Raw genomic sequence first — 17,350 nt, forward strand, 5'->3', positions numbered from 1 at the left:
TAGATTTTATTTTATTAATTTTATTTTTATTATATTTTTAATTTTATTTTATATTTTACACTAAGACTTTAGTGAAGTCGCTCAGTCATATCCGACTCTTTGTGACCCATGGACTGTAGCCTACCACGCTCCTCCATCCATGGGATTTTCCAGGCAAGAGTACTGGAGTGGATTGCTATTTCCTTCTCCAGAGGACCTGCCCGACCCTAGGATCGAACCCTGGTCTTCTGCATTGTAGGCAGACGCTTTACCATCTGAGCCACAAGGGAAGTCAATCCTAAATAGAATTGATAATATCAAACTTTTTTTTAAATTGCTGATGTTATTAAGGGTTAAAAGTGTGTTGGTCTTAATTTTTTTCTTTTAATTTTTAATTTTTTCTCCTTTATCACTGTTATTTTATTTGTGATGAATGTCCCCAGTTTCTCAATTGACTGAATATTACTGATAACTTACCAAAAATGTGAACTTGCCATGTCCCTGGCCAGGAATCCTGGTTCAGTCAGTAGCCTCCACAGTCAGCCTCTGAAGTCAAGAGTCTTTTCAGTCTCCTTATCTTTGGAGATTAGCCATCTCCCTATTATCAGCCCTTTCAGTATTTAGCCAGCTTCAACATTATCACCCATGTTTTGCTCTACTGCTCAGCTTCCTCCTTTGTGAAGAGTTCAGGGGAACATTGCCCCTCCAAAACACTAAAGAATTATTCGCATTTCTGATCCCACACTTCAGTGAAACAATGTAATTATAAATAGGCATTGCCCTAGGTACATTTCCTCAATCTGAAAATTAAAATTTGAACACTTTCCCCATAGAGCATTCAGTATAATGTAGATCAGCCATTGGCAGTTTGATTATTGTGATCATCATAACAACTGAACCATTCAACCAAATCAAGAGTTTAAAGATCAAATATATAGCAACTGATCCAAATTTTATTCAAGACTTAGCAAAAAGGATGTATATAAATGGTGTTCCCAAATTTTAACCTTTATTAATAAATCACACCATAGGAGATTTTCATACAGATGAGAAAGGAAATATTCTATAGTCAGGAATGACTCACCTTTGTTCCCACACAGATATATCAAGTTAACAATGAAGTGTGGACCAAAAGATATTTATGAAAATTCCAGAATTCAATTTAGAAGTTGCATGCCCTGGGTGAGTGCAAAGACAAGAACAGCTCCAAGAAATGGGCAAGAAGATTAAGTTCATTTTAACCTCCATCAGCCTTTCCCCCAACACAGCACAGCCCAACACAGGTCTTAACTCTCTCCTTCTTCCTTGGAAGGAAAGACGAGGGTGGAATATGCATCCAGTGTCCCAGCTTTTCCAAGAGTTTCCAAAGGAACTATTTTCTGTTCTCATATATATAATGAATGGACCTGGCATTGTTTGAATGCCTGAGAGATACTGAGAACAAATAGGAGTGGGTGCAGCTTGCTATGATCAGCAGGACTTGATACAATTATGAAAGCATGAACAAATCAAGACTTCTCCCTAAAGGTGAAAGAAAGAAGTGCAGGAAGTTTCCAACATTCTAGCTATTTCAACAACTTCCCCAGCAACTGGCGTGTACTTGCATGAATGGGAAGCTGATGAACCAGCACAATTTGCATGACCTGGTGGCTGCAGAGAATAAGGGAGAGTGGGGTGACTTGCTGTGGTAGGAAGAGAAAACTTGCAACCCACATTACAGACACCAGAGAGAGTAAGAAACAGAAACTACCAAAGAAGAAACCTGCCAGCCTCTTGTTGTTATTCTTCAGTTGCTCAGTCCTGTCTGACTCTTTGTGACCCCAGGGACTGCAGCACCCCAGGCTTCCCTGTCCTTCACCATCTCCTGGAGCTTGCTCAGACTCATGTCCTATGAGTCAGTGATGCCATCCAAGCATCTCATCCTCTGTCATTCCCTTCTCCTCCTGCCTTCAATCTCTCCCAGCATCAGGGCCTTTTCCAATGAGTTGACTTTCTGCACCAGATGGCCAAAATATTGGAGCTTCAGCTTCAGCATCAGTCCTTCCAATGAGTACTCATTGTTGATTTCCTTTAGGACTGACTGGCTTGATCTCCTTGCAGTCCAAGGGACTCACGAGAATCTTCTCAAACAACACAGTTTAAAAGTGTCAATTCTTCAGCATTCAGCCTTCTTTAGGGTCCAACTCTCACATCTATACAAGACCACTGGTAAAACCATAGCTTAGACTATATGGACCCCTGTTGGCAGAGTCCTGTCTCTGCTTTCTAATACACTGCATAGGATTGTCATAGCTTTTCTTCCAAGGAGCAAGAGTCTTTTAATTTCTTGACTGCAGTCACTGTCCAAAGTTATTTTGGAGCCCAAGAAAATAAAGTCTGTCACTGTTTCCATTGTTTCCCCATCTATTTCCCATGAAGTGGTGGAACCAGATGCCATGATCTTCATTTTCTGAATGTTGAGGTTTAAGCCAACTTTTTCACTCTCCTCTTTCACTTTCCTTAAGAGGCTTTTTAGTTCCTCTTCACTTTCTGCCATAAGGGTGGTGTCATCTGGATATCTGAGGTTATTGATATTTCTCCCAGCAATCTTGATTCCAGCTTGTGCTTCATCCAGCCCAGCATTTCTTATGATGTACTGCTGGGGTCCAGCCCTGGTGGATCCAGGGAATTCGAAGCGGGGACAGAGTTGGGGTCTGGGAAAGGACTATTTAATTAGAAATATAAAGAGATTAGGAAAGAATAGTGTAGTAGGAAAATTAGTGGAGAAAAGAGGCTGAATAACTTGCTTTATGCAGAAAACTAATAAAACTTCGAGACAAAAGGTTTACACCATCTACGTTAGGCCACCGTGCCCACTTGAATAGCAGAGGGTGCCCTGCCTTGGGCTCCCTCTTGCATGGATCTTAGAAGCCAGGGCAAGTAAGTAGACTTGGCGAGCCTCCGAACTCCAGATTGGAATTCAGCCAGAAAAGGGGAGAAAAGAACGACATGGGGGAGCCCAGCAATGGTGCAAGACTCAAGACTTTATTTTCAAAATCAGCTTATATATCCCAAGTTGTACATAAAGAAATAATGGAATATGCAGAGTTATGCAGGGGCAGCAGTCCTGACCCTCATTGAGATCAGGCTTTCTTTTTACATACCTTCCCATATACAAAAGGTCTCAGGTGGTTTACATTATCTTCTGGCCAAGAGGCCTGTTAACATTTTTATGGCTCTCTTCCTAGATAAATGTCTATCAACCAGAAAACTCTTTTTCCCTAGAAGTGTTTTTTCTTAACTCTGCATCACCCTCAAAGTACTAAATAAAGTTGCATTCCTGTAGAACAAAGGTGCAGTGGGTTATAACAAAGAAAGTACTTAATTCAAAGATCTAATGTTGCCAATTCCAGGTCTACTACCTGTTTTTTCTATATACCAACTATATCTACAAATAAAAGATATGAAAATTTGGCAGCAAGTATTGGCTCAACAAATGAAACCTTTAATCAGTCCTATTCTAATGATTTTGACTCCTCAGAAGCCCCTACATTCCTAGGATGTTTTAGGCTTCCTGTGCCTCTCACAGTGGGGAGGCCGCAATCACATGCGCAGCTGTAAGGGTCCAGCAGGCAGGCTAGAAAGCCATCAGAGGAGTTTTGGGATTGAAACACTCTTATTATGCCCAGGAGATTTATTATCTAAAAGCTCTAAATTAACTTTTTCCGGAAAAAGGTGGTGGGGGGACAGCCCCCTGTTAATGTCAGAAGAGTAGGTGGAAAGCATAACACAGTAAGCAGGCAGACTCTGGTTTTGGGGGCTGGATGCTCAGGAAATTCCAGGGGGAACCCCTGAAGCCTGATCACGCCCTTGCATTTTGTCAGGCTTCCTTCCTGATGACTTTTGCCACGGGTGGGATTCCTCACGCTGGCTCCCGGCAATGTACTCTGCATATAAGTTCAATAAGCAGGGTGACAATATACAGCCTTGATGTACTCCTTTTCCTATTTGGAACCAGTCTGTTGTTCCATGTCCAGTTCTAACTGTTGCTTCCTGACCTGCATATAGGTTTCTCAAGAAGCATACTAACTGATGAAAAAGCAAAGACTTTTCCTCTAAGATCAGGAATAAAACAAGGGGTGCCCCCTCTCACCACATTTATTCAACATAGTACTGGAAGTTCTAGGCAGAACAATTAAGCAAGAAAAAAAAAATGCAATGTATCCAAATAAGAAAGGAAGATGTAAAAATCTCTGTTCACAGAGGACAAGATCTTATATATAGAAAAACCATAAATTTCACCAGAAAAAAAGAGAAAAAATGTTGAGTAATAAAATAATTAAGAAAAGTTACAAGATACAAAAATTCACATAGAATGATCACTTGTGTTTCTACACATTAATCATGCAAAAAGAAAATCAACAAAATAATCCCATTTACAATAGCAGTGAAAAGAATAAAGTATAATACTTACAAATAAACTTAATCAAGAAGGCAGAATGTTTTTTTTTTTAATTTTTATTTTTACTTTATTTTGCTTTACAATGCTGTTTTCATTTTGCCATACATTGACATGAATCATCCATGGGTGTACATGAGTTTCCAATCCTGAACCCCCTCCCACCTCCCACCTTATATCATCTCTCTGGATCATCCCCGTGCACCAGCCCCAAGCATCCTGTATCCTGTATTGAACATAGACTGGCGATTCATATCTTACCTGATAGTATACATGTTTCAATGCCATTCTCCCAAATCATCCCACCCTCTCCCTCTCCCACAGAGTCCAAAAGTCCATTCTATACATCTGTGTTTCTTTTGTTGTCTCGCATAGAGGGTTATCATTACCATCTTTCTAAATTCCATATATATGTGTTAGTATACTATATTGGTGTTTTCCTTTCTGGCTTACTTCACTCTGTATAATAGGCTCCAGTTTCACCCACCTCATTAGAACTGATTCAAATGTATTCTTTTTAATGGCTGAGTAATACTCCATTGTGTATATGTACCACAGCTTTCTTATTCATTCATCTGCTGATGGACATCTAGGTTGTTTCCATGTCCTGGCTATTATAAACAGTGCTGTGATAAACATTGGGGTACACGTGTCTCTTTCAATTCTGGTTTCCTCGGTGTGTATGCCCAGCAGTGGGATTGCTGGGTCATAAGGCAGTTCTATTTGCAATTTTTTAAGGAATCTCCACACTGTTCTCCATAGTGGCTGTACTAGTTTGCATTCCCACCAACAGTGTAAGAGGGTTCCCTTTTCTCCACACCCTCTCCAGCATTTATTGCTTGTAGACTTTTGGATCACTGCCAATCTGACTGGTGTGAAATGGTACCTCATTGTGGTTTTGATTTGCATTTCTCTGATAATGAGTGATGTTAAGCATCTTTTAATGTGTTTGTTAGCCATCCGTATGTCTTCTTTGGAGAAATGTCTATTTAGTTCTTTGGCCCACTTTTTGATTGGGTTATTTATTTTTCTGGACTTGAGCTGCATAAGTTGCTTGTATATTTTTGAGATTAGTTGTTTGTCAGTTGCTTCATTTGCTATTATTTTCTCCCATTCAGAAGGCTGTCTTTTCACTTGCTTATACTTTCCTTTGTTGTGCAGAAGCTTTTAACTTTAATTAGATCCCATTTGTTTATTTTTGCTTTTATTTCCAGTATTCTGGGAGGTGGATCGTAGAGGATCCTGCTGTGATTTATGTCGGAGAGTGTTTTGCCTATGTCCTCCTCTAGGAGTTATATAGTTTCTGGTCTTACATTTAGACCTTTAATTCATTTTGAGTTTATTTTTGTGTATGGTGTTAGAAAGTGATCTAGTTTCATTCTTTTACAAGTGGTTGGCCAGTTTTCCCAGCACCACTTGTTAAAGAGATTGTCTTTCCTCCATTGTATATTCTTGCCTCCTTTGTCGAAGATAAAATGTCCATAGGTGTGTGGATTTATCTCTGGGCTTTCTATTTTGTTCCATTGATCTATATTTCTGTCTTTGTGCCAGTACCATACTGTCTTGATGACTGTGTCTCTATAGTAGAGCCTGAAGTCAGGCAGGTTGATACCTCCAGTTCCATTCTTCTTTCTCAAGATTGCTTTGGCTATTCGAGGTTTTTTATATTTCCATACAAATCTTGAAATTATTTGTTCTAGTTCTGTGAAAAATGCCGCTGGTAGCTTGATAGGGAGTGCATTGAATCTATAGATTGCTTTGGGAAGTATACTGATTTTCACTATATTGATTCTTCCAATCCATGAACGTGGTATATTTCTCCATCTATTAGTGTCCTCTTTGATTTCTTTCATCAGTGTTTTATAATTTTCTATATATAGATCTTTAGCTTCTTTAGGTCGCTATATTCCTAAGTATTTTATTCTTTTCGTTGCAATGGTGAATGGAATTATTTCCTTAATTTCTTTTTATACTTTCTCATTATTAGTGTATAGGAATGCAAGGGATTTGTGTGTGCTGATTTTATATCCTGCAACTTTACTATACTCATTCATTAGCTCTAGTAATTTTCTGGTGGAGGCTTTAGGGTTTTCTATGTAGAGAATCATGTCATCTGCAAACAGTGAGAGTTTTACTTCTTCTTTTCCAATTTGGATTCCTTTTATTTCTTTTTCTGCTCTGATTGCTGTGGCCAAAACTTCCAGAATTATGTTGAATTGTAGTGGTTAAAGCGGGCACCCTTGTCTTGTTCCTGACTTTAGGGGAAATGATTTCAGTTTTTCACCATTGAGGATAATGTTTGCTGTGGGTTTGTCATATATAGCTTTTATTATGTTGAGGTATGTTCCTTCTATGCCTGCTTTCTGGAGAGTTTTTATCATAAATGGATGTTGAATTTTGTCAAAGGCCTTCTCTGCATTTATTGAGATAATCATATGGCTTTTATTTTTCAATTTGTTAATGTGGTGAATTACATTGATTGATTTGCGGATATTGAAGAATCCTTGCATCCCTGGGATAAAGCCCACTTGGTCATGGTGTATGATCTATTTAATGTGTTGTTGGATTCTGAATTTTGCTAGAATTTTGTTAAGGATTTTTGCATCTATGTTCATCAGTGATATTGGCCTGTAGTTTTCTTTTTTTGTGGCATCTTTGTCAGGTTTTGGTATTAGGGTGATGGTGGCCTCATAGAATGAGTTTGGAAGTTTACCTTCCTCTCTGGAATAGTTTGACTAGGATAGGTGTTCGCTCTTCTCGAAATTTTTAGTAGAATTCAGCTGTGAAGCCGTCTGGACCTGGGATTTTGTTTGCTGGAAGATTTCTGATTACAGTTTCAATTTCCATGCTTGTGATGGGTCTGTTAAGATTTTCTATTTCTTCCTGCTTCTATTTTGGAAAGTTGTACTTTTCTAAGAATTTGTCCATTTCTTCCACGTTGTCCATTTTATTGGCATATAATTGCTGGTAGTAGTCTCTTATGATGCTTTGTATTTCTGTGTTGTCTGTTGTGATCTCTCCATTTTCATTTCTAATTTTATTGATTTGATTTTTCTCCCTTTTTTTCTTGATGAGTCTGGCTAATGGTTTGTCAATTTTATTTATCCTTTCAAAGAACCAGCTTTTTGTTCTGTTGATTTTTGCTATGGTCTCTTTTGTTTCTTTTGCATTTATTTCTGCCCTAATTTTTAAGATTTCTTTCCATCTACTAACTCTGGGGTTCTCCATTTCTTCCTTTTCTAATTGCTTTAGGTGTAGAGTTAGGTTATTTATTTGACTTTTTTCTTGTTTCTTGAGGTATGCCTGTATTGCTATGAACTTTCCTCTTAGCACTGCTTTTATAGTGTCCCACAGGTTTCAGGTGGTTGTGTTTTAATTTTCATTCATTTCTATGCATATTTTGATTTCTTTTTTATTTCTTCTGTGATTTGTTGGTTATTCGGCAGCATGTTGTTCAGCCTCCATATGTTGGAATTTTTAATAGTTTTTCTCCTGTAATTGAGATCTAATCTTAATGCATTATGGTCAGAAAATATGCTTGGAATTATTTCAATTTTTTTTTAATTTATCAAGTTTAGATTTATGGCCCAGGATGTGATCTATCCTGGAGAAGGTTCCGTGAGCACTTGAGAAAAAGGTGAAATTCATTGTTTGGGGGTGAAATGTCCTATAGATATCAATTAGGTCTAACTGGTCTATTGTATCATTTAAAGTTTGCATTTCTTTGTTAATTTTCTGTTTAGTTGATCTGTCCATAGATGTGAGGGAGGTATTAAAGTCCCCCACTATTATTGTGTTATTGTTCATTTCCCCTCTTATACTTGTTAGCATTTGTCTTACATATTGCAGTGCTCCTATGTTGGGTGCATATATATTTATAATTGTTATATCTTCTTCTTGGATTGATCCTTTGATCATTATGTAGTGGCCTTCTTTGTCTCTTTTCACAGCCTTTGTTTTAAAGTCTATTTTATCGGATATGAGTATTGCTACTCCTGCTTTCTTTTTGGTCTCTATTTGTGTGGAATATCTTTTTCCAGCCCTTCACTTTCAGTCTGTATGTGTCCCTTGTTTTGAGGTGGGTCTCTTGCAGGCAGCATATATAGGGATCTTGTTTTTGTGTCCATTCAGCCAGTCTCTGCCTTTTGGTTGGGGCATTCAACCCATTAACGTTTAAGGTAATTATTGATAAGTATGATCCCATCGCCATTTACTTTACTGTTTTGGGTTCGGGTTTATACGCCCTTTTTGTGTTTCCTGTCTAGAAAATATCCTTTAGCATTTGTTGGAGAGCTGGTTTGGTGGTGCTGAATTCTCTCAGCTTTTGCTTGTCTATAAAGCTTTTGATTTCTCCTTCATATTTGAATGAGATCCTTGCTGTGTACAGTAATCTGGGCTGTAGGTTATTTTCTTTCATTACTTTGTGTATGTCCTGCCATTCCCTCCTGGCCTGAAGCGTTTATATTGAAAGATCAGCTGTTATCCTCATGGGAATCCCCTTTTGTGTTATTTGTTGTTTTTCCCTTGCTGCTTTTAATATTTGTTCTTTGTGATTGATCTTTGTTAATTTGATTAATATGTGTCTTGGGGTGTTTCGCCTTGGGTTTATCCTGTTTGGAACTCTCTGGGTTTCTTGGACTTGGGTGATTATTTCCTTCCCCATTTTAGGGAAGTTTTCAACTGTTATCTCCTAAAGTATTTTCTCATGGTCTTTCTTTTTGTCTTCTTCTGGGACTCCTATAATTCGAATTTTGGAGCATTTCATATTGTCCCAGAGGTCTCTGAGATTGTCCTCATTTCTTTTAATTCATTTCTCTTTTTTCCTCTCTGATTCATTTATTTCTACCATTCTATCTTCTATTTCACTAATCCTATCTTCTGCCTCCGATATTCTACTATCTGTTGCCTCCAGAGTGTTTCTGATCTCATTTATTGCATTATGCATTATATATTGACTCTTTTTTATTTCTTCTAGGTCCTTGTTAAACCTTTCTCACCTCTTCTCATTCCTTGTCTCTAGGCTATTTATCTGTGATTCCATTTTTATCTCAAAATTTTGGATCATTTTCACTATCATTATTTGGAATTCTTTCTCAGGTAGATTCCTTATCTCTTCCTCTTGTGTTTGGTTTGATGTGCTTTTCTCCTGTTCCTTTACCTGCTGAGTGTTCCTCTGTCTCTTCATCTTGGTTATATTGCTGCATTTGGGGTGGCCTTTCTGTATTCTGGGAATTTGTGGAGTTCTCTTTATTATGGAGTTTTCTCACTGTGGGTGGGGTTGTATCAGTGGCTTGTCAAGCTTTCTTGGTTAGGGAAGCTTGTTTTGGAGTTCTGGTGGATAGAGCTGGATTTCTTCTCTCTGGAGTGCAATGAAGTGTCCAGCAATGAGTTGTGAGACGTCTATGGTTTGGGGGTAACTTGAGCTGCCTGTATATTGAAGCTCAGGGGTGTGTTCCTGTGTTGCTGGAGAATTTGTGTGGTATGTCTTGCTCTGGAACTTGTTGGCCCTTGGGTGGTGCTTGGTTTCAGTGTAGGTATGGAGGCATTTGATGAGCTCCTATCAATTAATGTTCCCTGGATTCAGGAGTTCTCTGATGTTTTCAGGATTTGAACTGAAGCCTCCTGCTTCTGGTTTTCAGTTTTATTTTTACAGTAGCCTCAAGACTTCTCCATCTATACAGCACCAATGATAAAACATCTAGGTTAAAGATGAAAAGTTTCTCCACATTGAAGGACACCCAGAGAGGTTCACTGAGTTACATGGAGAAGAGAAGAGGGAGGGGGTAGTTAAAGGCGACTGGAATGAGATGAGGTGGGATCCAAGGAGGAGAGAGCAAGCTAGCCAGTAATCACTTCCTTATGTGCACTCCTCAGTCTGGACTGCTCAGAGATATTCTTGGAGTTATACAGGGAAGAGGAGAGGGAGGAAGTAGACAGAGGTGACCAGGAGGATAAAAGAGAGAAATGAAAAGGAGAGAGACAGATCCAGCCAGTAACCAGTTCCCTAAGTGTTCTCCATCATCTGGAACACACAGAGATTCACAGAGTTGGGTAGAGAAGAGAAGGGGGATGGAGGAGACAGAGACAACCTGGTAGAGAAAAAGGAGAGTCCAAGGGAAGAGAGAGTGGTCAAGCCAGTAATCTCGCTCTCAGGTAAACTTGGGTACTGAAGATTGGGTTTTTAAATGTACAAAATTGACAACAAATACCAAAAAGCAAAGATTAAAAATCTAGAGTAGAGGTTGGATTTTCAAAAATACAATATTAAATAAAAGAAGAAGAACAAGAAGAAAAAAAAAAAGTCAAGAGAATTATTAAACAACAACAACAACCACAAAAATATATATATATGGAATTTGCTTTAAAATTAGGGTCTTTTTTTTTTTTGAAAAGTGATAGTAGGTTATAAAAATTAAAATTAAAGGAGTCAAAATAGAGGACTTAAAAATTTTAAAAAGTTAATAAAAAAAGGAGAAGAAAGAGAGGAGAAGAAAGAGAAAAGTAGAAAAAACAATCAAACAACGTCAACAACAACAAAAAGAGAGAGAATGGTCATAAATATAGTAAAGATATTTCTGGGAATTTCTCTGGTGTTGTGGTCAGTGTGGTGTCACTTCCAAGGCGGTTCCCTCTGTTTAGCTTCTTCTGTTTGCTGGTCTCTTCAGTGTCCGATTTCTGCCCTGACACAAGGGGGGCAGTGGTGGACTCTTTTTTTTAGGCTCACTTGTTCAGTCGCGCTGTGGGGAGGGAAGGATCCTGCAAACAAACAACACTGGCGTGTGCTCGCAGTGTCTCAGCCACACTGGGCATGCCCCTGCACACAGCGCACACCGCTCAAGCTCTACGTTGCTCCGCCGGGAACCGTCTGAGGCTGGCCCTGGGCTGCATGCCCCTCCCAGGTCTAAGCCACTCAGGCTCGGCTCTCAGGGGGCCCTTAGAGGTGCAGATTCGGTTGGGCCTGCGTTTTGTGCCCTTCCCAGGACCAAGTAGCTCAGGTGTTTGGCGAGCGCAGTCACTGCGACTTATCGCTTTTCCCTGCTGCTCAGTTTTCTGGGTGTACCGCGGGCACCCCTTGTCAGGCAGATGGTGACTGTCCAGAACCCCAAGAAGTCTTAGTTAGCAAAGAAGCCTGCTTGCAGTTTGGTAGGTAAAGTCTCTCTGGGGCTCCAATTGCCCTCTTCCAGCCCTTTACAGCTCTGGCTGCCTGTCAGCGCAGGGGATGGTCTGCAGCCGGCTATTTTTGTTCCGTCCTTTGTTCTGTGTGCAGTCCTCCTGGTGTCTTATGTTAGAGCTTTTTGCGTGGTAGCTATCCCAGTCTGGTATGCTAGCCCAAGTTAGCCGCTCTGGTTACATTCAGGGCATTCCGGCCCAATTCTTAAAAAGCACTGCAGCCCGTGCCTCCCTGCCTAGCCCCCACTTGCTAGTGGTGGATGCAGGCGTCTGTGCTGCTTCTCTGCTGGGGGAGTTACCACTGGGCTCGTAATCTGTTGGTTTTAATTATTTATTTATTTTTCTTCCCTGTTATGTTGCCCTCTGTGCTTCCAAGGCTCACCACAGACTCGGGAATGAGAGTGTTTCCTGGTGTTTGGAAACTTCTCTCTTTTTAAGACTCCCTTCCTGGTGGGACTCCCTTCCTGGGATGGAGCTCCCTCCCTACCTCCTTTGTCTCTTTTTAGTCTTTTATATTTTTCCTACCTATTTTTGAAGACAATGATCTGCTTTGCTGAGTGCCTGATGTCCTCCGCCAGCATTCAGAAGTTGTTTTGTAGAATTTACTCAGCGTTGAAATGTTCTTTTGATGAATTTGTCAGGGAGAAAGTGGTCTCCCCATCTTATTCCTCCAGCATCTTCTGAATTCCCCAAGGTAGAAGTTTTAAACAGTGAAAATAATTAGACATGACTGACGTAATTTAAAGACAAATGGAAAAGCATCTCACATTTATGAATTGGAAGATAATGCTGTTAAAATATAGTAACATAATATAATAATGTCTCTACTACTGAAAATGATCTATAAGTTTATCACAATCCCTATGAAAGTCCCAATGACTTTTAAAAAACTTGGAAAAAAGAATCTTAAAATTCACATTGGATCACAAAGGACCCAAAATAGCTAAAACAATTTTGAGAAAGAGAACAAAGCCTCACATGTCTTGATTTCAAACTATATTACAAAGCTATGGTAATCAGTATGTATGCTGCTGCTAAGTTACTTCAGTCGTGTCCAACTCTGTATGACCCCATAGATGGCAGCCCACCAGGCTCCTCCATCCCTGGGATTCTCCAAGCAAGGACACTGGAGTGGGTTGCCATTTCCTTCTCCAGTAAGTATAGTTCCAGCATAAAAATAGACATATAGACCAATGAAGAAGAACAGAGAGGACAGAAATAGCCCACATATATATGATCAAATCATCTTTAACAAGGATGGAAAAACCACAAGATGGGGAAACAGCTTTCTCTTCAACAAATGGTGTTGGTAAAACTAGATATTCTAATACAGAACAAAATTTGCCTTTATCTTACACCATACACAAAATCAACTCAAAATTAAGTAAAGGTTTAAACATAAGACCTGAAATTATAAATCTCATAGAAGAAAATATGGAAGGAAAATTCATAGCTTTGGTCTTCACAGTGATTTCCTGAATTTGTAAACAAAAGCACAGGCAACAAAAGCAAAAATCAACAAATGGCAGTATATCTCATTAAAAACCTTCCAGACAGTAAAGGAAACAGCATGAAAAGGCAATCTAAGGAATGTATGAAAATATTTGCAAACCATTTTCTAATAAGGAGTTAATATCCAAAATATATAAGGAACTCCTTCAAAGCTCAATGGCAAAATAAACTAAATAAACATTGGGCAGAGGTCTCAATAGATATTTCTTTTTTAAAAAAAGACATACAAATGGCAAACATCAATAATCATCATGGAAATGCAAATCAAAATAATAATGGTCATTATCAAAAAAATCAGAACATTATAAATATTGGTGAGGATGTGGAAAAATTGGAACACTTGTGTGCTGTTAATTGGAATGTAAAATAGTAAGTCATTATAGAAAGCAGTATGAAATTTCCCTAAAGAAATAAAAATATAACTACTATATGATCTGGCAATCTGATTTCTTTGAGTATTTATTCAAAAGAATTGAAATCAAGATCTCTAAAAGATACACTCTCCCATGTTCATTATAACATTACTCACAATAGCCAAGAGGTAGAAACAGCCTAAATTAGAAACAGCCTACACAGCCTAAAACATTTATTACTAGCCTACATGTTTATTGACAGAAAAATGGATAAAGAAACTATGGTTTCACTATATAAACAGTGGAATATTATTCAGTCATTAAAAGAGGGAAATCCTATCTTTACAGCAGAAGAAAAACCTGTGATAACATGGTCGCACCTTAAGGACATTATACTAAGTGAAATAAACCAGTCACAGGAGGACAAATCTTGCATGATTTCACTTACATGAAGTATCTAAAGCATTCAAAATGATGGAGACAAAAAGTAGAGCAGTGGAAACAGTGGGGAGTTACTGATCAGGGATACAGAGTTTCAGTCATGCAAATTAAGAGTTCCAGAGAGCTGAAGAACAATATTGTGTTACAAATACCATTCTTTACATTTAAATATTTGTTGAGTGTCCATCACAGGTTATATATTTTTATTACATTTGGAATAATACATTAAAATTTGAGAATGCATTGAGTTGTGCCAACTGTTAAATGTTTAATAATCTATTTTTTTTTTTGCTTTTAATTTAGTGTAAACCAAGGACTTTCCATTCAACTGAACTTTGATTATTTTAATACATATTATGCAGATGTATTAAATATTTATGAAGGAATGGGTTCAAGCAAGATTTTAAGAGGTAAGTTAAAGCAAATATACAGTTCATTATCAAAATGAAAATATGTACAAAATTTATGGAGTAGATTGTGCTTTCACTTTGATTTTGAGCTGAATATGAATTTTTACTTTGTCTCTAAAAGGAAAAACTGATCTTCATTATAAAAATTAATAATTTAGTGCTCTGCATAATCAATCTTCTTAGTAATAAAAGAGATACTGTTTCACATGATCCTCTTCATGTGGAATTTTACTCTATCCTGTGTTACTTCTCATTAAACAAAATTCAAACAAACCCTAAAAATGACTATTTTTCTTCAACATTTGATTTGTTTTTTCTCTTTTTAATATGCACTCTGCTTCTCAGGCTCTTTCAGGACTATTACCAATAAAATGGATAACACAATGACTAGATCAAGATGTAAGCTCTTTAAGTGGATGGTTTGGATGGTATGGTGCAACCATTTGTCATTGTGGACATAGACATCAGTGGGAGCTGAAAAAAGCACCAATAATATATGTGTGGCTACTCCACTTTATACCATCTGATCCCCAAATGCATAGACCTATTCATGGTAGCCAAAAAAATGGGAGTGAAAATAAAATAGGAATGAAGGAGGAAATAAAATAAGGACGAATGTGGCAGTGAAATCCAGGGAATAACTAGTTTTCCTCACACTTTTGAGAAATAATCAAGTGCAGAGCTAAGATGAGGTTACAAGAGGTATCTCTCATTAAAGTTTAAATCATAGCTCCATATATTCATGAATGTCAAGTCATTTCAGTTGTGTCTGACTCTTTGCGATCCTATGGACTGTAGCCTGCCAGGCTTCTCTGTCAATGGAATTCTCCGGGCAAGAATGCTGGAGTGGGTTGCCATGCCCCCCTCCAGGAGATCTTACTGACTCAGGGGTTGGATCTGTGTTTCCTGCAGCTGCTGCACTGCAGGTGGATTCCTTACCGCTGAGCCACCAGTATAGCTGAGCTGTATATATATATATATATATATATATATATATATATATATATATAATTTTGGATTTTTAAATTGCAATTATGAGCAGTGAAAAGTAGGTCTTATCTAACACATGCTTTGATTGACCTATTGATCTGACAAGTATTTGAGCATATGATAATAACATGTACTTATTATTGGGTGCTTTCAGTGTGGCACTCAACATACTGAGTGCTCTATGTGGATATCTTATTTAACATTTTTAACAAATCTGCAAAATATGCATTACAAGAGAGGAAAGTGATGTCCAAGAAGTTAAATGACAACAAGTCCACAAAGGTAGTTAGTGTTGGAGATAGAAATCAGACTCAAACAGTCTTGACTTCAAACACAGTGTATTAATTCATTGTGCTTTAAAAGCTCCAAGTACAAATATAATAATGAGTATACATAAAACAGATGAACTCATGGTAAGTCACATTTGGACTTAAATAAATGGACCAGTCATTTCATAATCTACTTATTTCTGTAGTTGATAAATCAAGTTCATTCCAATTATGTCAATATAAATATTTACATAGCTGGATAAATAACCCAGCTCATATAAATTTCTCCAAGGGCCAATGTGATGTTAATAATAAAATTTAGCATACTTTGATCACTTGAAATATTCAAAGTAGTGTAATCATTACCTTAACTCAAAAAAAACCTCCTGTAAACCATATTATGTAGGTGTTGTTACAATCTTTATTTTACGGATGATAAAAACTAAATTCATAGAGGTTAACTGGCCAAAGTGGTAGGTGAAATTACCCTCATGCTCTCTTCTCTACAGCTACAATTTGCCTGAATGCTATTTTTACTTATTTTCACAAGCTTAGATCATCAGAAATATATAACAAAATCTTCGAGTCATTAGATTTAGTGATATGAATAATGCATAAATAATTGTCATAAATATCCAATAAGAAAACTAAATATCCAAATAGAAAATAGAAAAAAAAAACAAGAAAACTAATTTAAATTATAATAAATAGGTAGTTTTTTAGTTTTTAGGGTCTTTTTGAAATATGAAAATATTTCAAAGTTTTTTAAATTAAATATATTAGTTTAACTTGAAAAAATATGAGAAATGGCATTGTTATTAAAATTACATTTTAAATTTTAAAATAATACCTTGTTTGAAGATAGGTTAAACTATCTTACCTCTAGATTCTAGCACATGCCTGATATATTGTAAAGATTTTGTATTTTTTATTTAAATTCAAACCAACAGGTTTATATATTATGGTATATAGTAGTTAATCAATGGAGATCAATAATTTTTATTACAGTTTTAAAGGTATTTTGTTTTTTAAATATGCTGATACTTTTATCTATTTTCTAAATATTTTAGTAAGTTTCTTTCTGTGAGAGATATGTACAAACTTACTTTTATTAAATTACAATTCAGAATAAAGATAATTAACTTTATAACATGGAAATAAACAGATATTTTAATTAAAGCAATGAAAATCAGATTATGTAAAGAAATATAAGAAAATACAAGTTTCCAGCACCATAAAATAGCTACTGCATACTTGATTAGGAATATGTCAGTATAAACAAATTTTAAAGGGGTTTTTCAGTCATTTTTATATAAAGTCATGATGTAAAAGTTCTCTTGTGAAAGGTTTCAGAGGAAGATGGGCATTTCATAAAGACAGACAATATAGAGAGCAGTAGGAAGTATTTGGAAATACTTATTTCCAAGTAAGTTTGAGAATCAGGGTAAATTAGAATAAATTAACAGAATAGTTCAAAAATGTTTTCAGTTGTAGTTATAAAGGAACAATATTAAATTCATTAGTGTTAATTATTATCAGTGCTGGGTATTGAAATGGTTTAGTTCAGTTAGGTCGTTCAGTCATGTCCAATTCTTTGCAACCCCATGAACTGCAGCATGTCAGGCCTCCCTGTCCATCACCAACCCCTAGAATTTACTAAAACTCATGTCCATTGAGTTGGTGATGCCATCCAACTACCTCATCCTCAGTCTCCCCATTCTCCTCCCGCCTTAAATCTTTCCCAGCATCAGGGTCTTTTGCAATGAGTCAGTCATTTGCATCAGGTGG

The 17,350-nt window shown here is 37.2% G+C and overlaps 1 protein-coding gene across 1 annotated transcript in view; it reads left to right on the top strand.

Moving 5' to 3' along the window:
• TMPRSS15 (transmembrane serine protease 15) overlaps positions 1-17,350 on the top strand; it is a 155,042-nt gene that overhangs the window by 43,851 nt on the left and 93,841 nt on the right. Inside the window, exon 9 of the mRNA XM_052647612.1 lies at positions 14,197-14,303. Coding sequence (XP_052503572.1) covers positions 14,197-14,303 — 107 coding nt within the window. The remainder of the gene's footprint in view (positions 1-14,196; positions 14,304-17,350) is intronic.

Source organism: Budorcas taxicolor, chromosome 1 (assembly GCF_023091745.1).
Source record: "Budorcas taxicolor isolate Tak-1 chromosome 1, Takin1.1, whole genome shotgun sequence".
Taxonomy (NCBI): Eukaryota; Metazoa; Chordata; class Mammalia; order Artiodactyla; family Bovidae; genus Budorcas; species Budorcas taxicolor.